The sequence below is a fragment of the Phocoena phocoena genome, chromosome 19, assembly GCF_963924675.1.
Source record: "Phocoena phocoena chromosome 19, mPhoPho1.1, whole genome shotgun sequence".
Classification (NCBI taxonomy): domain Eukaryota; kingdom Metazoa; phylum Chordata; class Mammalia; order Artiodactyla; family Phocoenidae; genus Phocoena; species Phocoena phocoena.
In genome coordinates this window covers 1,028,840-1,046,792 of record NC_089237.1, presented here as the reverse complement: position 1 = coordinate 1,046,792, position 17,953 = coordinate 1,028,840, and the positions used below count along the sequence as shown (strand labels likewise).

The 17,953-nt window shown below is 45.8% G+C and overlaps 1 protein-coding gene across 1 annotated transcript in view; it reads right to left on the bottom strand.

Annotated features, from left to right (window-relative positions):
• Window positions 1-17,953, bottom strand: part of CEP112 (centrosomal protein 112) — a 411,619-nt gene that overhangs the window by 324,353 nt on the left and 69,313 nt on the right. The window contains exons 10-11 of the mRNA XM_065897006.1: window positions 16,765-16,883; window positions 7,875-8,018 (exon numbers count right to left, since the gene is read on the bottom strand). Coding sequence (XP_065753078.1) covers window positions 7,875-8,018; window positions 16,765-16,883 — 263 coding nt within the window. The remainder of the gene's footprint in view (window positions 1-7,874; window positions 8,019-16,764; window positions 16,884-17,953) is intronic.

The following is a 17,953-nucleotide window of genomic DNA, read 5'->3' as shown; positions in this document are numbered from 1 at the left end:
CATAGCACTGTGGTCGGAAAAGATGCCTGATATGATTTCAATTTTCTTAAATTTACCAAGGCTTGATTTGTGACCCAAGATGTGATCTATCCTGGAGAATGTTCTGCATGCGCACTTGAGAAGAAAGTGTAGTCTGCTGTTTTTGGATGGACTGTCCTATAAATATCAATTAAATCTATCTGGTCTATTGTGTCATTCAAAGCTTGTGCTTCCTTATTAATTTTCTGTCTGGATGATCTGTCCATTGGTGTAAGTGAGGTGTTAAAGTCCCCCACTATTATTGTGTTACTCTCAATTTCCTCTTTTATAGCTGTTAGCAGTTGCCTTATGTTTTGAGGTGTTCCTCTGTTGGGTGCATATATATTTATAATTGTTGTATCTTCTTCTTGGATTGATCCCTTGATCATTATGTAGTGTCCTTCCTTGTCTCTTATAACGTTCTTTATTTTAAAGTCTATTTTATCTGATATAAGTATTGCTACTCCAGCTTTCTTTTGATTTCTATTTGCATGGAATATCTTTTTCCATCCCCTCACTTTCAGTCTGTATGTGTCCCTAGGTCTGAAGTGGATCTCTTGTAGACAGCATATATATGGGTCTTGTTTTCGTATCCATTCAGCGATCCTGTGTCTTTTGGTTGGAGCATTTAATCCATTCATGTTTAAGGTAATTATCGATATGTATGTTCCTATTACCATTTTCTTAATTGTTTTTGTAGGTCTTTTTCTTCTCTTGTGTTTCCCACTTAGAGAAGTTCCTTTAGCATTTCTTGTAGAGCTGATTTGGTGGTGAATTCTCTTATCTTTTGCTTGTCTGTAAAGCTTTTGATTTCTCCGTCAAATCTGAATGAGATCCTTGCCGGGTAGAGTAATCTTGGTTGTAGGTTCTTCCCTTTCATCACTTTAAATATATCGTGTCACTCCCTTCAAGCTTGTAGAGTTTCTGCTGAGAAATCAGCTATTAACGTTATAGGAGTTCCCTTGTATGTTGCCATTATTCCCTGTTGCTTTCAATAATTTTTCTTTGTCTTTAATTTTTGTCAGCTTGATTACTAAGTGTCTCAGCATGTTTCTCCTTGGGTTTATCCTGCCTGGGGCTCTCTGTGCTTCCTGGACTCTCTCTTCTCCTGGGACCCCTATAATGCAAATGTTGCTGCGTTTAATGTTGTCCCAAAGGTCTCTTAGGTTGTCTTCATTTCTTTTTATTCTTTTTTCCTTATTCTGTTCAATGGCAGTGAATTCTACCATTCTGTCTTCCAGGTCACTTATCCATTCTTCTGCCTCAGTTATGCTGCTATTGATTCCTTCTAGAATATTTTTCATTTCAGTTAAGGTATCGTTCATCTCTGTTTGTTTGTTCTTTAATTCTTCTAGCTGTTTGTTCTTTAATTCTTCTAGGTCTTTATTAAACGTTTCTTGCATCTTCTCAATCTTTGCCTGCATTCTTTTTCCGAGGTCCTGGATCATCTTCACTATCATTATTCTGAATTCTTTTTCTGTAAGGTTGCTGATCTCCACTTCATTTAGTTGTTTTTCTGGGGTTTTATCTTGTTCCTTCTTCTGGTACATAGCCCTCTGCCTTTTCATCTTGTCTGTCTTTCTGTGAATGTGGTTTTTGCTCCACAGGCTGCAGCATTGTAGTTCTTCTTGCTTCTGCTGTCTGCCCTCTGGTGCATGAGGCTATCTAAGAGGCTTGTGCAAGCTTCCTGATGGGAGGAACTGGTGGTGGGTAGAGCTGGCTGTTGCTCTGGTGGGCAGAGCCCAGTAAAACTTTAATCCGCTTGTCTGCTGATGGGTGGGGCTGGGTTCCCTCCCTGTTGGTTGTCTGGCCTGAGGCGACCCAACACTGGAGCCTACTCGGCTCTGTGGTGGGGCTAATGGCGGACTCTGGGAGGGCTCATGCCAAGGAGTACTTCCCAGAACTTCTGCTGCCAGTGTCCTTGTCCTCATGGTGAGACACAGCCACCCCCTGCCTCTGCAAGAGACCCTCCAACACTAGCAGGTATGTCTGGTTCAGTCTCCGGTGGGTCACTGCTCCTTCCCCTTGGTCCCGATGTGCACACTACTTTGTGTGTGCCCTCCAAGAGTGGGGTTTCTGTTTCCCCCAGTCCTGTTGAAGTCCTGAAATCAAATCCCACTAGTCTTCAAAGTCTGATTCTCTAGGAATTCCTCCTCCCGTTGCCAGACCCCCAGGTTGGGAAGCCTGACGTGGGGCTCAGAACCTTCACTCCAGTGGGTGGGCTTCTGTGGTATAAATGTTCTCCAATTTGTGACTCACCCACCCAGCAGTTATGGGATTTGATTTGATTGTGATTGCGCCCCTCCTACCGTCTCAATGTGGCCTCTCCTTTGTCTTTGGATGCGGGGTATCTTTTTTGGTGAGTTCCAGTGTCTTCCTGTCGATGATTGTTCAGCAGTTAGTTGTGATTCCAGTGCTCTCGAAAGAGGGAATGCTGAAATCACCCCATTTAAATGCATGTCTTACAGTGGCTTCTTCTTCATCACACCACTTATCACTACTGGATACCTGTAGCTGTTCACTGGCTGTCGCCCCATGGAAACATGAACACTGTGGAAGGGACTTCTTGTTTACTACTTTGTCCCCAGGGTCCACTGCAGTGCCTGGTCATGTTAGGTGCCTGGTAAATTTAACCTCATGAGCCAAAAACTACTTAGGCTTTTTCACTTTTATACAGCATGCTACATTTGTTGTTAACTTATACAATAGTTATGGGCTGAACTGTCTTCCTTCAAATTCATACATTGAAGTCCTAACTCCTTAGCATCTCAAAATGTGACTGTATTTGGACAGTTTTTAAATAGCTAATTTAAAAAAATCATATATCTGATAAGGGATTGACACCCAGAATATACAAAGAACTCCTATAACTCAATAACAAGGAAATACAAAGAACTCCTATACAAATACAAAGAACTCCTATAACTCAGTAACAAGGAAAACACAATCATAAAAAGAGCAAAGAACTTGAATAGACGTTTCTCAAAAGTTAATATACAATGGCCAATAAGCACATGAAAAGATGCTAAGCATCACTAATCATTAGGGAAATGCAAATCAAAACCAACCACTATGAGATATACCACTTTGTACCCATTAGGAAGGCTATCATAAAAAAAACAAAAACAAAGCAAAAAAAAAAAAAAAGATAACCAGATAGGAAGAGGCAAGGAAAGATCTTCCTCTGGAGATTTCAGGGAGGGCAGGGCCCTGTGGACACCATGAGTTCAGACTTCTAGCCTCCAGAACTGTGAGATAATAAGTTTCTCTTGTTCTGAGATACCAGGTGTGTGGTCATTTCCTACAGCAGTCTAGGAAACTAAGACGCCTATCAAATTGGCAAAGTTTTGGTTTGTCTGTCTGTTTGTTTTTAATTAAAACACCCATTGTTGGGCCCAAAACGTAGAAGAATGGGCACTCTCACACACTTCCAATAAGAGTAATTTTATTATGTAGACATTCATTTCTTTTCTTTTTGACTATATCACTTTTCTAAATTTTCAATAATGAGAGTATATGTATATTTTTTTCCAAAAGAAAAAAAATTTATTTTTAAATCCACTATCATCACCATTATTTAACATTTTCTGCAAGTTCTGGTCAAGGTACAATAAACTATAATAAAATATTTATTATATACATGCTAAGAGTTAAAAGTTATGACATATACATTTATTCCTGAGTCTTTTATACAACAAAAGTATAAAAATTTTATGTGACAAAAATTTAAAAGACTCAGGAAGAAACATTACAAAAGGAGTTCAAGAGACCCCTGGGTTTTATTTTCTTTATCAACTCGGAAAGCTGATTCTAAATGTATATGTAAAAGGACTCAGCACAATCAAGCCCCTTCTGATGGACAAGGAAGAAAGGAAGACTTCTCTAACAGACATCAAGAGTAACCATGAAGCTATAATAATGAAGACTGTATGACACTAGCAGAGGTAGACAAATTAGCCAACCAACTAGAAGAAAGACCCTCATACATATGGAAGTCTGACAGCTGACAGCATGGCAGATCAATGAGTAAAGGAGGAATTAGCCAAAAGTAGGAATTGGGGGAGGGGGGCATGTGGGGAAGAAGGTCATCCAGGTAGAAAATAATGAAATTAGATCCTTATCTCATACCAGGCACAAAAAATAACTCCACATGGACTAAGAACTCACTGTTAAAAACAAAACTTTAAAGCTTTTAGCAGAATATATAGGTGAACCTTTCTGCACTTGTACTGGAGAAAGATTTGTTTAACAAGACATAAAGGGCTTCCCTGGTGGTGCAGGGGTTAAGAATCCGCTTGCCAATGCAGGGGACACGGGTTCAAGCCCTGGTCCGGGAAGATCCCACATGCCGCGGAGCAACTAAGCCTGTGCACCACAACTACTGAGCCTATGCTCTAGAGCCTGCGAGTCACAACTACTGAGTCTGCGCACCGCAACTACTGAAGCCCACATGCCTAGAGCCTATGCTCTGCAACAGGAGAAGCCACCGCAATGAGAAGCCCGCACACCACAACAAAGAGTGGCCTCCGCTCGCCGCAACTAGAGGAAGCCCACGCGCAGCAACGAAGACCCAATGCGGCCAAAAATAAATAAATAAAATAAATAAATTTATATTAAAAAAAGACTTAAAAACCACTAATTATAAAAGATTGATAAATGTGAATAAGTTAAAAATAAGATCTTCTTTCATCAAAAGATCATCTCTCTCTCCAAAGCTTGGGGGCTGATATACGACAATCTAGGGAGATGCCCTCCCTCCAAAGTTGTATTTTCCTTAGGGTTAAAGAGGTTTGTGTGTTACAAATGGGAAGTTGCCAAGGAGAGTTCAGCAGTGGTCCCGTGCTTTCTGGGGCTCTCTGCCCTGAGGGTCACCTCCTCCTCACTATTTAAAGTATAATTGATCCCCACAAGGATCTGGTCTTCCAGCTTTTCCCCAGTACACCTTAGAATAATGGATAAACCCAAAGGACATGAGCTCACAGTACAAAATAATTAGACACCTTCAGACAACTATGAAAGAAAGCCAGCAATACATGTATATATAAATAATAAAATATATAGCAACTATAATTTATAATACATATATAATGTAGTAATATGTAATATATAATATTCTGAAGGCAAATAATTAAACAGATGGACCAAGAATTTCAAATAAGCCTAATAAGCATATTTAAGAAGATAAAGAATATATTAACAATGTGAAAAACAGGAAATTCCTAAAGAAGATAAAGGAGGAGGAGGGGAGAAAGAAAAACCAAATTAAAATACTGGATATGAAAACAATAATAATTTAAATAAAAGGTGTAATAGATACAATTAGAAACAATAAAATAAATACAGCAGAAGGAAATCTACTAAAAAATTAATTGGTAAGAATAAGATCAGAATGGGAAACTATCCTAGGAGCAGAGGATAGGAAGAAAATACAAGGAGACAGAAAACATAAAATAAGACCCAAGGAGTAGGAAGGATAGACTTTTTTGAAGAAATAATGTATATAAATTACTCGGAATTAAAGAAAAATGAAAAACACAAATTTGAAGGGCTCAAATAATGTCCCCAGTACTCACACCTAGAGACACTGGAGTGACATTTAACACAGATAAAAATCAAAGGTATTTGCTGATGTTTGAAACTGCTTGTGTCCTTCCCTTGAAAACCGCCTTATTTAGGCCACGCTTTTTCTCAGTTTATCTCTTAGTGTTGCTCCACTGTCTTCTGGCATGGAACGCTGAGGTGAAGAAATCTGAGGACAGCTTAGCATCATTCCCCTTATAACAAGCGACCTGATTTTTTGATGCTTTCTCTGTGGTGGAAAGTGGGGAGAGGGTTACAACCTGGCCCCTCACGGGCCCCCCAAGGACATGCTCTCTGCACACAGAGAGATGCTGCGCTAAGAAATCCCAGCTGTGCCCCCGTGTCCTAATCCAGAGGCTGCTGTTCCCTCCGGAGGGTAACCTCCTGTCTTCCGCTGAGGTGGGTGAGAAGCAGGCCCACGCTTCACGATGTGGGGGAGAGGATGTAAAGAGCCGGCTGGTTTTTGCTGTTAATTTTATCATTAAAAAAAGTTTTGCTATGGGACATTTCAAACGTACAAAAGTAGGAGGAATGGTATAATAAGCCGGCTTGTATTCCTCACCCCGATCTCACATCTAGCTGCATCTGAAACCACCCAGCTCTCCATGTGCTGAAGCAGCACCTGCACCCCGTCTTCCAGAGGCGAGCAGTACAACAGGTCCTGAGCCCCTGGAAGCCCACGTGTAACTCAGCTTGCTTCTTAGATTCCCCAATGCCGATGTAGGGTCCTGCTTTCTTGAACCAGCTGGGTCAGTGTCAGCTCATCCATTGCCTTTCCAACTCCAGAATTTTATTGCCCTCACACTCTCTTTGTCCTTCTGACTATGCCTTTTCCTTTATCCCTTTACTACCATTTTTGTGGGAGGGAATGGAGGCCAACACCAAGTTCAACCTGCCATCTTTGCGCAAACATTGATTAACTTCTTGAATTGAGTACCTTCTCATGTATATGGCTCTCTTGATTACTTTTCTTGTATGTTACATTTTCAAAGACATTAACAATTATCCATTTCAAAGACATTAACAATTATCTGTTGAGCTCTTATTAAATAACTTATGTATATTAATTTATTTAATATTTTCAACGACATGTATTACACTTTACTACTACTGTTACCCTATCTGACAGATGAGGAAACTAAACATCTGAAGAGCTCGCATGGCACTCACGGCTTTAAGGATCTGGGATTTGAGCCCGAGACCTAAAGCCCAGGCCCCAGATCACTGTGGATCCTGCACCCCATTTCTTTAGCCCTCTGACACAGGCCCTTCAGCTGGTCTAGGGTCTCCAAGCCCAGGCCCCAGATCACTGTGGATCCTGCACCCCATTTCTTTAGCCCTCTGACACAGGCCCTTCAGCTGGTCTAGGGTCTCCAAGACAAGCCCGGGTAATGGACTCTTGCTCAAATTCCACAGCTTTAAATTCAAGGAAGCACTTTGGACCAAGCCAGGCTGGCCTGGGTGAGCTGAGTGGTCAGGGAAGGACACAGGGCTCCTTACGCCACAAAGCCGTATCATATATCAGAAACAAGACTGACAAGGCGCACTTGCCCCAGACGTGAGGAGCCCTGGCCCAGGGGCCCCTGAGCCCACCTGCCCAGGCTTCTGTATCTCAGGAAGTCAGCTGAGCTTCTGAAGGCTGACAACGTTCACACCCTCAGACCTACCCTCTGCAAGAAGTGCTCACTGAGGGGGCTCTCAGGGGTTCCCCGTCTTCCCTTGGAGAAAGTTACTGTCTCCTGCTGTGCACTACAGTGCCCTCCTTCTGCATCCTTTTCGGAAGGGGACTCTGGGGCTTACCCATGTGGTATCCATGTCTGGCTCCTCGGTCAAGACAAATCTACTAAGAAAACCTGTCCTCGATCGCTCACACTACTCCCATCTCCAATTTGACTGTCTTCACACTAGCATGAGACGTTTTCAGAAAAACAATCAAGTCTTCAGTTAAAAAGACTGAAACAAACAATAAAACAGAAATAAAGCAAGAAAAGAAATTATCTCTAGGTTGAAAGTCAGTGAAGAAAACAAGAAGAAAGATTTGTTAAGGCTTCTGTGGGTTTAAAACAAACAGTGGCATCAAACAATCCAGGGTGAAATCCCACGGCACACCTCAAGAGACCGTCCACTGTCACGCGTAAGCCCGTGTCGAGTGGGAAGGTGAGATGTTTCCTGTTAATTTACGCACTGCACACATCCTGGAAGCATGGGGACACGGAGATGAACAGGACAGTTTATAAACACAACAAGAAAAGACAAAAAAAAGAAAAAGGACTTACTGTGGACTGTGTTTGTGCCATGTATTCACCCTCCATTTTGTTCAGACGTATGTTTGTGTCCTCAAGCAGTTCTTGAATATTTTCAGTGTGCTGCTTTTGAAGTTCAAACTTTTCCTTTTCCATTTCTGCTACAGCATTGTGGAGCTACACGGTGAAATCAAAAACTGACTCTTTCACTACCATTATAGAATAGACTGTTTTGCAATTCAGAAAAACATGTTTTCCTACACTTCTCTATTTATATGGTGACCTGAACAACCAGAGATATAAAACTCATAAATAAACATTCAAAGTAAAGATACCACGTAAAGAGCATGATTAAGAAACAATTTTTTGTTTACTTTCCTGAACTGAAAATTTTAATGGATAAACAAATAATTAAGGGAATTATCCACCTCAGGTACAAACAGTAAATAGATCAGACAGATAATACAATTCGTCAGCTAAACAACACTAGTACTAGCCTGAAATCAGAAAACAGAAATATCTGTAATATTGCTATTGTTTAGGAAGGTTATCTCACCGTCTGTACTTTCATCTTAGTTGCGTGAAATTTTGCACAAGAGTAATGTTGAAAATGCTTTGCCCTTCACCCTACCCCCAAGGAGAAACTATTTTTATCCATCCCATAACCTTTACAAAAGTGGGCACAAAGATGGTATTTGTAAATCAAAGAGAGTTCTCTAGGGAGAACTCTATGTCCTCATGCATACTGGCCTTTTTTTATGAAGATTATGTACACATGTTTGAACGGATGAAGCTCTAAGATATCAATGTAACTGAGGTAAGGAAACCAAAGTTCAAAGGACAGGTTCCAAAGGGAGTTGAACACCTGTGCTCCCAGACTTGTGGGCGTTTGTTCACTTACTTTCATGGGAGGGGAATTCAGAATATAACTCCTCTCCCCTGTATCCAATCCCTGACTCATCCAAGGTTGGGTGGGGGGCAGGAGCCCAAAACAGTCTAAAAGATACATTTTACTTCCCATTCCTGAGTAGGCGGGACAGACAAGGGTATGACACATGCACAGAGACCTCATTTGACTAGGAAGATACTGGAGGGCCAGGGAAAACCCTGAGAGATGGTGGAAACGAGAGGAGAAGACAGGACATAACTACGCCTGTTAGTGGGAAGGGTCCCAGGAACTTTCCTTCTAGTTTCTGGCTGAACAGGAAGAGCAAGGATGGCTCAGTAATAGCCGTACAGAAGATCCTGGGGTTTCACAAATTTAACAAATGCAATTTTGACTATTTGTAAGTGGTCTCGCAAATCACTGATATGGTATATTTCTTTGCCAAGGTACACGTTTTAAACCAGTGTCATGTCTGGTATTCAGAAGTCAGTCACTTGTCTGGCACGTGAATGCAGCCAAGCCCACAGCGCCTGCATCTCAGAACCGCTTTGCAGCTGCTGACTGACGTGCACAGCAACACTGATAAAGGGTGTAAAGGAGTCACTTGGAAGGTCGCGGTGGTTTCTTCACGTGTGTGGTCCCCCATACGTCCCACGCCACACACCGCCTGAACGTCACACCCCTGCTGTACGCAGGGGCCCGTGAGTGCATCGCTTTCTCAGGCCGGTGCCTGCTGCCCCTGGGGCGCGTCTGCAGTCAGCCTGAGCCCTTTATAGCTCACCCGGGGGTTTAGAGCGGAGCCCACAGGGTGAGCGCAGCCACAGCACAAGTGTGCTAGAACTTGCCTAGCTGTTTGAGGAGGGGACAGGCGCACTTGGCCTAGAGGTCTGACTGGGGACTAATCGCGCACTCCGTCGGTCCTGGGTAGCCACCAGGCATACGCTCCGGACCATCCGCGGTGCTCAGGCCCCAACGTAAACGGCGTCGTCCAAAGAATACGGTCGGCCCTCCGCACCCGCAGGTCTCACATCCACGGACTTAGCCAACTAACTGCAGAGCGAATTTTGACTGCATCCATCCAACACATTTTATTAGCATCTACCATATATCAAGCAAATGCGTCACCGAGAGCGTCCCCAAGCCTAGCAATGAACTGGGAGTCCAGGTCGCTCGGCCCGGGAGCCTTTAGAGGGCAAACATTCCCCTGAGGCACAAACTGGTTAAGCAGCAAATATTATTAGTTATGTTCTAAAGCACAGACCCTCTAAGCCATAGGCCGCCATCGTGGCCCTGACAATAACTAAGCCATAGGCCGCCATCGTGGCCCTGACAATAACTAAGCCATAGGACGCCATCGTGGCCCTGACAATAACTAAGCCATAGGACGCCATCGTGGCCCTGACAATAACTAAGCCATAGGCCGCCATCGTGGCCCTGACAATAACTAAGCCATAGGCCGCCATCGTGGCCCTGACAATAACTAAGCCATAGGCCGCCATCGTGGCCCTGACAATAACTAAGCCATAGGCCGCCATCGTGGCCCTGACAATAACTAAGCCATAGGCCGCCATCGTGGCCCTGACAATAACTAAGCCATAGGCCGCCATCGTGGCCCTGACAATAACTAAGCCATAGGCCGCCATCGTGGCCCTGACAATAACTAAGCCATAGGCCGCCATCGTGGCCCTGACAATAACTAAGCCATAGGCCGCCATCGTGGCCCTGACAATAACTAAGCCATAGGCCGCCATCGTGGCCCTGACAATAACTAAGCCATAGGCCGCCATCGTGGCCCTGACAATAACTAAGCCATAGGACGCCATCGTGGCCCTGACAATAACTAAGCCATAGGCCGCCATCGTGGCCCTGACAATAACTAAGCCATAGGACGCCATCGTGGCCCTGACAATAACTAAGCCATAGGACGCCATCGTGGCCCTGACAATAACTAAGCCATAGGACGCCATCGTGGCCCTGACAATAACTAAGCCATAGGACGCCATCGTGGCCCTGACAATAACTAAGCCATAGGACGCCATCGTGGCCCTGACAATAACTAAGCCATAGGACGCCATCGTGGCCCTGACAATAAGGGATCTATAAACCCACAAGGAGGTATTTTAGCCAGGGCTTGGCAACGGGTTGAGGGGGTGCAAAGGCCCTCTCAGTATCCTACAGATTGGTCTATAGCCTGGACATTTGACTTGCCTCACGCCACAGGAGGCCTAGAGGAACCAGGAATCTGTCCAAATAGAAGAAAAAGTATCGTAAAAGCCAACAGGTTAATGGTGTAGCCACTCTGGAAAACAGTATGGGAATTCCTTGAAATGTTAAACACAGAATTAGCACATAACCCAGAAATTCCACTCTTAATTATATACCTGTGATGTAACAGAAATATATATATATATATATATTGATCTCTGCCCCCAATTCCTGGCTCTGAGGTCCTATACCCCTTGGGATTTCCTGGGTGACAGGACTGTCTTTGGTTCCAAGAAGGCGACTCTGGGTGGGCTCCTGGGCAGCTTCAGGATGGGGGCTGGTCACCCGAAAGAACAAGCCATCCATGATCAGAAGCCGGGAACTTGCAGCACACCCCCATCCTCCAGGGAGGGGACAGGGGCTGAGGACCGCATTTATAGTCAATCATCCCCACATGATAAAGCCTCCATAAAAATCCCAAAAGTACAGCGTTTGGAGAGCCTCCAGGTGGGTGAACAGCTGGTGCCGGGAGAGCAGTGTGCCAGGAGGGCGCGGGGAAGCTCTGCGCTCCTTCCCACATACCTGGCCCTGTGCATCTCTTCATCTGGCTGCTCACCTGCATCTCTTATTATATTCCTTACAATAAAATGGTTAAATGGTAGAATGTCAGTGAGTGCTTCCCTACGTTCTGTGAGCCATTCCAGCAAATCACGGAATCCAGGGAGGAAGTGGTGGGAACTCCTATTTACAGCCGCTTGGTCAGACGTACAGGCAATAACCTGGGACTTTCGACTGACGTTGAAGTGGGCGCACTCTTGTGGGACTGAGACCTTAACTTGTGGGATGTGATACTGATTCTAGGTAAATACTGTCAAATTTAACTGAATTATAGGACATCCAACTGGCATCAAAGGGAACTGCTTGATGTGTGCAAAGCCCACACATGTGGCGTCAGAAGTGCTTTGAGGGGCGAGGAAAGGAAAATGCAGGCAGTGCTTCTCCCTCTTCAGGAGCCAAGACAAGTGAAAACACAGGCCACACAACAACCTGTGTACAAATTTTCATAAAAGCATTATTATCCAAAAAGTGGAACCAAATGTCCACCAACTGGTGACACGTGGTGCATCAACACAACGGACTATCATTTGACCATAACACGGACTGAACTACTGATTCATGCTACAACACGGAGGAAACTTAAAAACATTATGGTAAGTGAAAGAAGCCAGTAACAAAATGCCATGTATTGCATGATTTCATAGGCCAAAGTGTGGAGACAGAAAGTGGATGAGTGGTTGCAGAGGGCAGAGGAAGGGAACACGGGAAGAGAGTGACAGCGGGTACCAGGTATCTTCTGGGCTGACAGGAATGCCCTGAAAACCCCACAGTGGTGATGGCGGCCGGACCTCCTGGACAGACTGAAAACCCCACAGTGGTGATGGCGGCCGGACCTCCTGGACAGACTGAAAACCCCACAGTGGTGATGGCGGCCGGACCTCCTGGACAGACTGAAAACCCCACAGTGGTGATGGCGGCCGGACCTCCTGGACAGACTGAAAACCCCACAGTGGTGATGGCGGCCGGACCTCCTGGACAGACTGAAAACCCCACAGTGGTGATGGCGGCCGGACCTCCTGGACAGACTGAAAACCCCACAGTGGTGATGGCGGCCGGACCTCCTGGACAGACTGAAAACCCCACAGTGGTGATGGCGGCAGGACCTCCTGGACAGACTGAAAACCCCACAGTGGTGATGGCGGCAGGACCTCCTGGACAGACTGAAAACCCCACAGTGGTGATGGCGGCCGGACCTCCTGGACAGACTGAAAACCCCACAGTGGTGATGGCGGCCGGACCTCCTGGACAGACTGAAAACCCCACAGTGGTGATGGCGGCCGGACCTCCTGGACAGACTGAAAACCCCACAGTGGTGATGGCGGCCGGACCTCCTGGACAGACTGAAAACCCCACAGTGGTGATGGCGGCAGGACCTCCTGGACAGACTGAAAACCCCACAGTGGTGATGGCGGCCGGACCTCCTGGACGGACTGAAAACCCCACAGTGGTGATGGCGGCCGGACCTCCTGGACGGACTGAAAACCCCACAGTGGTGATGGCGGCCGGACCTCCTGGACGGACTGAAAACCCCACAGTGGTGATGGCGGCAGGACCTCCTGAACGGACTGAAAACCCCACAGTGGTGATGGCGGCAGGACCTCCTGAACGGACTGAAAACCACACAGTGGTGATGGCGGCAGGACCTCCTGAACGGACTGAAAACCACACAGTGGTGATGGCGGCCGGACCTCCTGAACGGACTGAAAACCACACCGTGGTGATGGCGGCCGGACCTCCTGAACGGACTGAAAACCACACCGTGGTGATGGCGGCAGGACCTCCTGGACAGACTGAAAACCACACAGTGGTGATGGCGGCCGGACCTCCTGGACAGACTGAAAACCACACAGTGGTGATGGCGGCAGGACCTCCTGAACGGACTGAAAACCACACAGTGGTGATGGCGGCCGGACCTCCTGGACGGACTGAAAACCACACCGTGGTGATGGCGGCAGGACCTCCTGGACGGACTGAAAACCACACAGTGGTGATGGCGGCAGGACCTCCTGAACGGACTGAAAACCACACAGTGGTGATGGCGGCAGGACCTCCTGGACGGACTGAAAACCACACAGTGGTGATGGCGGCCGGACCTCCTGGACGGACTGAAAACCACACAGTGGTGATGGCGGCAGGACCTCCTGGACAGACTGAAAACCACACAGTGGTGATGGCGGCCGGACCTCCTGGACGGACTGAAAACCACACCGTGGTGATGGCGGCAGGACCTCCTGGACGGACTGAAAACCACACAGTGGTGATGGCGGCCGGACCTCCTGGACGGACTGAAAACCACACCGTGGTGATGGCGGCCGGACCTCCTGGACGGACTGAAAACCACACCGTGGTGATGGCGGCAGGACCTCCTGAACGGACTGAAAACCACACAGTGGTGATGGCGGCAGGACCTCCTGGACGGACTGAAAACCACACAGTGGTGATGGCGGCCGGACCTCCTGGACGGACTGAAAACCACACCGTGGTGATGGCGGCAGGACCTCCTGAACGGACTGAAAACCACACAGTGGTGATGGCGGCAGGACCTCCTGAACGGACTGAAAACCACACAGTGGTGATGGCGGCAGGACCTCCTGGACGGACTGAAAACCACACCGTGGTGATGGCGGCAGGACCTCCTGGACGGACTGAAAACCACACCGTGGTGATGGCGGCAGGACCTCCTGGACGGACTGAAAACCACACCGTGGACTGCACACCCTACGGGGTAGGTCTTACGGCACGCGAGTCGTAACTCACTTTTGGAAAGGCCCACAGGTGACAAACAGCACGGCAGAGCCGGGTAGCTGGCGCACTCTTGTGCAGCCAGTAGAAAGTGCACGAAGGGGAGCCGGATTGCGGCAAAGGGGAGAGGCGTCTCAATCACAAAGAGCCTCGTAGCCCCAGGGGCCGCTGGGAACCACTGGGGTGATTCACGGTGACGAGGAACACCAGATGTGTGCTTCAGAAAGACCGTCAACACGGCTGTGTCATGGGGCACGGACTGCGGAGCTGCCGAGGGTCCAGTTATAGCGGCGGAGGCCAGAGACACGGTCTCCAGACCTAGGGGAGGGACAATGTGAATAAATCACAACAAATAGAACAGAAGTGCGAGTGATGAGGTGTGAGAGGTGAGGCAAAAGAAGAGTGTGCGACAGCCGAGCAGATGCCACCACCATCGGGAACAGGGAGAAGGGGGGCCTCGGGGAGAGGCTGCTTCAGCAACAAAGGAAGAAGATGGAGTCTGGGGAGAATGATGGAATTTAGATCAAGGAGAGATCCATTTCTTCCCCACAGCTTTATTAACGTTAGCAGCTTTATTCACATAGCATACAGAGCACCAATTTAAATCAGACAGTTCAAGGGTTTTTTGTATGTTCACAGACTTACGCAACCATCACCAAAATCAATTTTATCACCCCAGAAGAACACCTGTGCTCTTTAGCTATCACGTCCCTCATCTCTCTGCCTCTATAGATTTGCCTATTCTGAACATTTAATACAGAGTCATAGAATTGGTCTTTTATAATTGGCTTTTTTCACTTAGCACGATGTCTTCAAGGTTCACCCATGTTGTAGCGTGTACCAGTCCTTCATACCTTTCCACTGCCCAGCAATATTCCATTGTATTAAGATACTACATTTTATTTATCCACTCAGCAGTTGATTCCTACTTTTTGGTTTTCATATGAATAATACTGCTATGAACATTCATGTATAACTTTTTGTGCAGACACATGTTTTCATTTCTCTTGGGTATGCAGGTAGGAAAGGCATTGCTGCGTCAATCATAGGATAACTCTAAAAAAGCTAAAAAGGAGAGATCTTAACTAGGTAGCTGGATACCTGGGCCTTAAAGTGAGAAACGTAGGATGGAGAATTCTACGAGGGAGTACACACACACACACACACACACACACACACACACACATACACACACACACACACACACATATCACCTCACCTCGGCGGTACAGATACTTCACACTTTCTGAATGGATGACCGCATAAATCACAACATCCATCTATCCTCTGCTTACTCATTTTTGGCACCTACCCTGCTTGCACCAGGCATTCATCTCTGCCCAGATTTACATGCAACTGTACTTCACAAAAAAGACCTTTCACCACATTTGCAGTGTTTCACATCACGGTGTTTTACACCGTGTTAACTGTAAGAAAGAGCTGCTGGTCCAGCTGAAAGCATAAAACGTACCCTTGCGCATGGCAGGAGACAGAGACTCTTTTCTGCAAACACCAGACAACTTAAATTGCGGAAGAAGGAACTAGGGGAAAGGGAGTCAGGGGCTACTATGAACGCAATGGACCTGACGCAAGCAGAAGAATATGCCAAATTTATAGAAAAGATAAAACCACTCAAATGAAAATGCAACTAGAAAAGAGCTAAGTCTGCCCCTCTGAACACGGGCCCTCCCCAGGCTGGCACTGAAGCTGCCACAGCCAGGACAGGTAAGTCCTGTGTCTGCCTGGGGAGGCATCAGAGCTCTCAGGAAAACAGACTGAACCCAGATTAATCGGGGACTATCAATCGGGAGGAGGGGTTAACTGCAGATCTTTATCGCAGAGCTCCTCAAAAGAAGTAACGTGCTTCTTTCCTCTTACGTACGTACTGTGATGTCAACTAATGGCTAAGGGCTCCTAGTGAAAGTACTGCACGTGACTAGGTAAGACTCGTTCACAATGAGCATGTTTTACATCACTCCTGGCACTGCTGAATTTTATGAAAATATTTTTCGGAATTAAATGCTCCTCCAAGAATAAGCCATCCACTACGGATCTTGTTTACATCAAAAACAAATTTATGCTACAAATATTGTGTTACCTGAGATTTCAGAAAAGAAATGATCCAGGGCCTACGTCTAAAGTTTAAACAGTTTAACTTCCAAAAACTACCTGTTGTTACATCCCTGCTAATTTCGCTTAAAATCTACTGGCTCTGACAAAAAATTCAGAACTTTAATTAAATTCAAGAATTCTTAAAAGTAACTTTTCTAAATGAAAACTAGTTTACAAACCATTAAAATTCCAGAAAAAATATACCAAAACATGAACAGTTAGTCTAGAATATTGTTATTTTTATTTTTTCAAACATTTCTGTACATTTTGTGAACACCCATTATTTTTATAATTAAATTTGTTCCGTTCAAGTATAACCCTTTATATTTTTCCATAACTATTTTATTTTATGTGGCTTACCTTTTTTTCCCAATCATTATTCAGAGATTCTGTACTTTGTTCACATATCTTTTTTAACTCTGCAATCTGGTTATCTTTGGTCTCTCTGATAACTTGACATTCACGTACGAGGGTCTGAACTGTCAAAAATGATGAAAACATAGTTAAACCAGTTCTAGCTGCCACGTTAAGAGTCTGATGATAATAAAAACATAGTGTACCAGTTAACAGATCATTCCATTTCCCTCCAAGTCTTATCCGTTCTCTCCCCTAAAATCTCTCTTATTCTTTCCCCTCTTCTTCTCATTTCCACTACCACAGCCTTGGCTGAATCCCCCGTTACTCACTCCCTCGACAATGTGTGCTGGCCTCGGTACCACTCCCCTCCAATGGATCCTCCGCCGCTGTGAGGAGGTCTTCCTACGGCGCAGATCCCATAGCGCCACCCCCAGACTTAAAATCACCCCGCAGCTCCCCTCCCCTACAAGACGGCGGCCAAAAACCTCTGGCGTGAGAACAGCTCCTCATGATCTGGCTGCTTTCTGGCCTCACCTTTTGCCACTTCCATATGTTTAAACTCATAAACGTACCAGCCTATCTGCAGATCCCTGAGCCCATGTCCGCTCCTGCACCGCTGCCCAAATGCGATCACTGATCTACCTGGCACGCCCCAGCCTTCCCTGCTGCAACACTGCACATCTTTAGTCTCAGCCCAAGTCGCGCCCTCTTTATGGAACGTTCGCCAACCAGGCTCCTCCTCTTGCAGGGGCAGAAAGAAGCTCCTCTTTATTCCCCGTGAGCCTCACAGATTTCTCCTCTAAGTCACTTATTACATTATGTGTTATAGCGGTTTACTCGCTTATTTCCTGAGGAGAAAGATATTTCAACTTTTTATCCACAGAGCAAAAGAGTGGCACAGAGGCAAGTGCTCCCAACTACGTGTACTGAGTGCACAGATGAAGGGCCGTCATTACCACATGCTGCTGCTGGACACACTAAAATCGCTGCCAAAGTTGGTGTGACTGAAACAAAATACGCTTTAAATTATATAAAAGATTTCCCTTATAAATCATTTAAATTTCTATCTTCTTTTTAAAAATGCTTTGAACTGTCATTGATTCAAGTGAAAATGTGTTTAATATATTCATGTCATCTGGATGGCGAAATAAATTCAGCTGTGTATCTGCTTGAACGCAGTATTTCCTTAGCT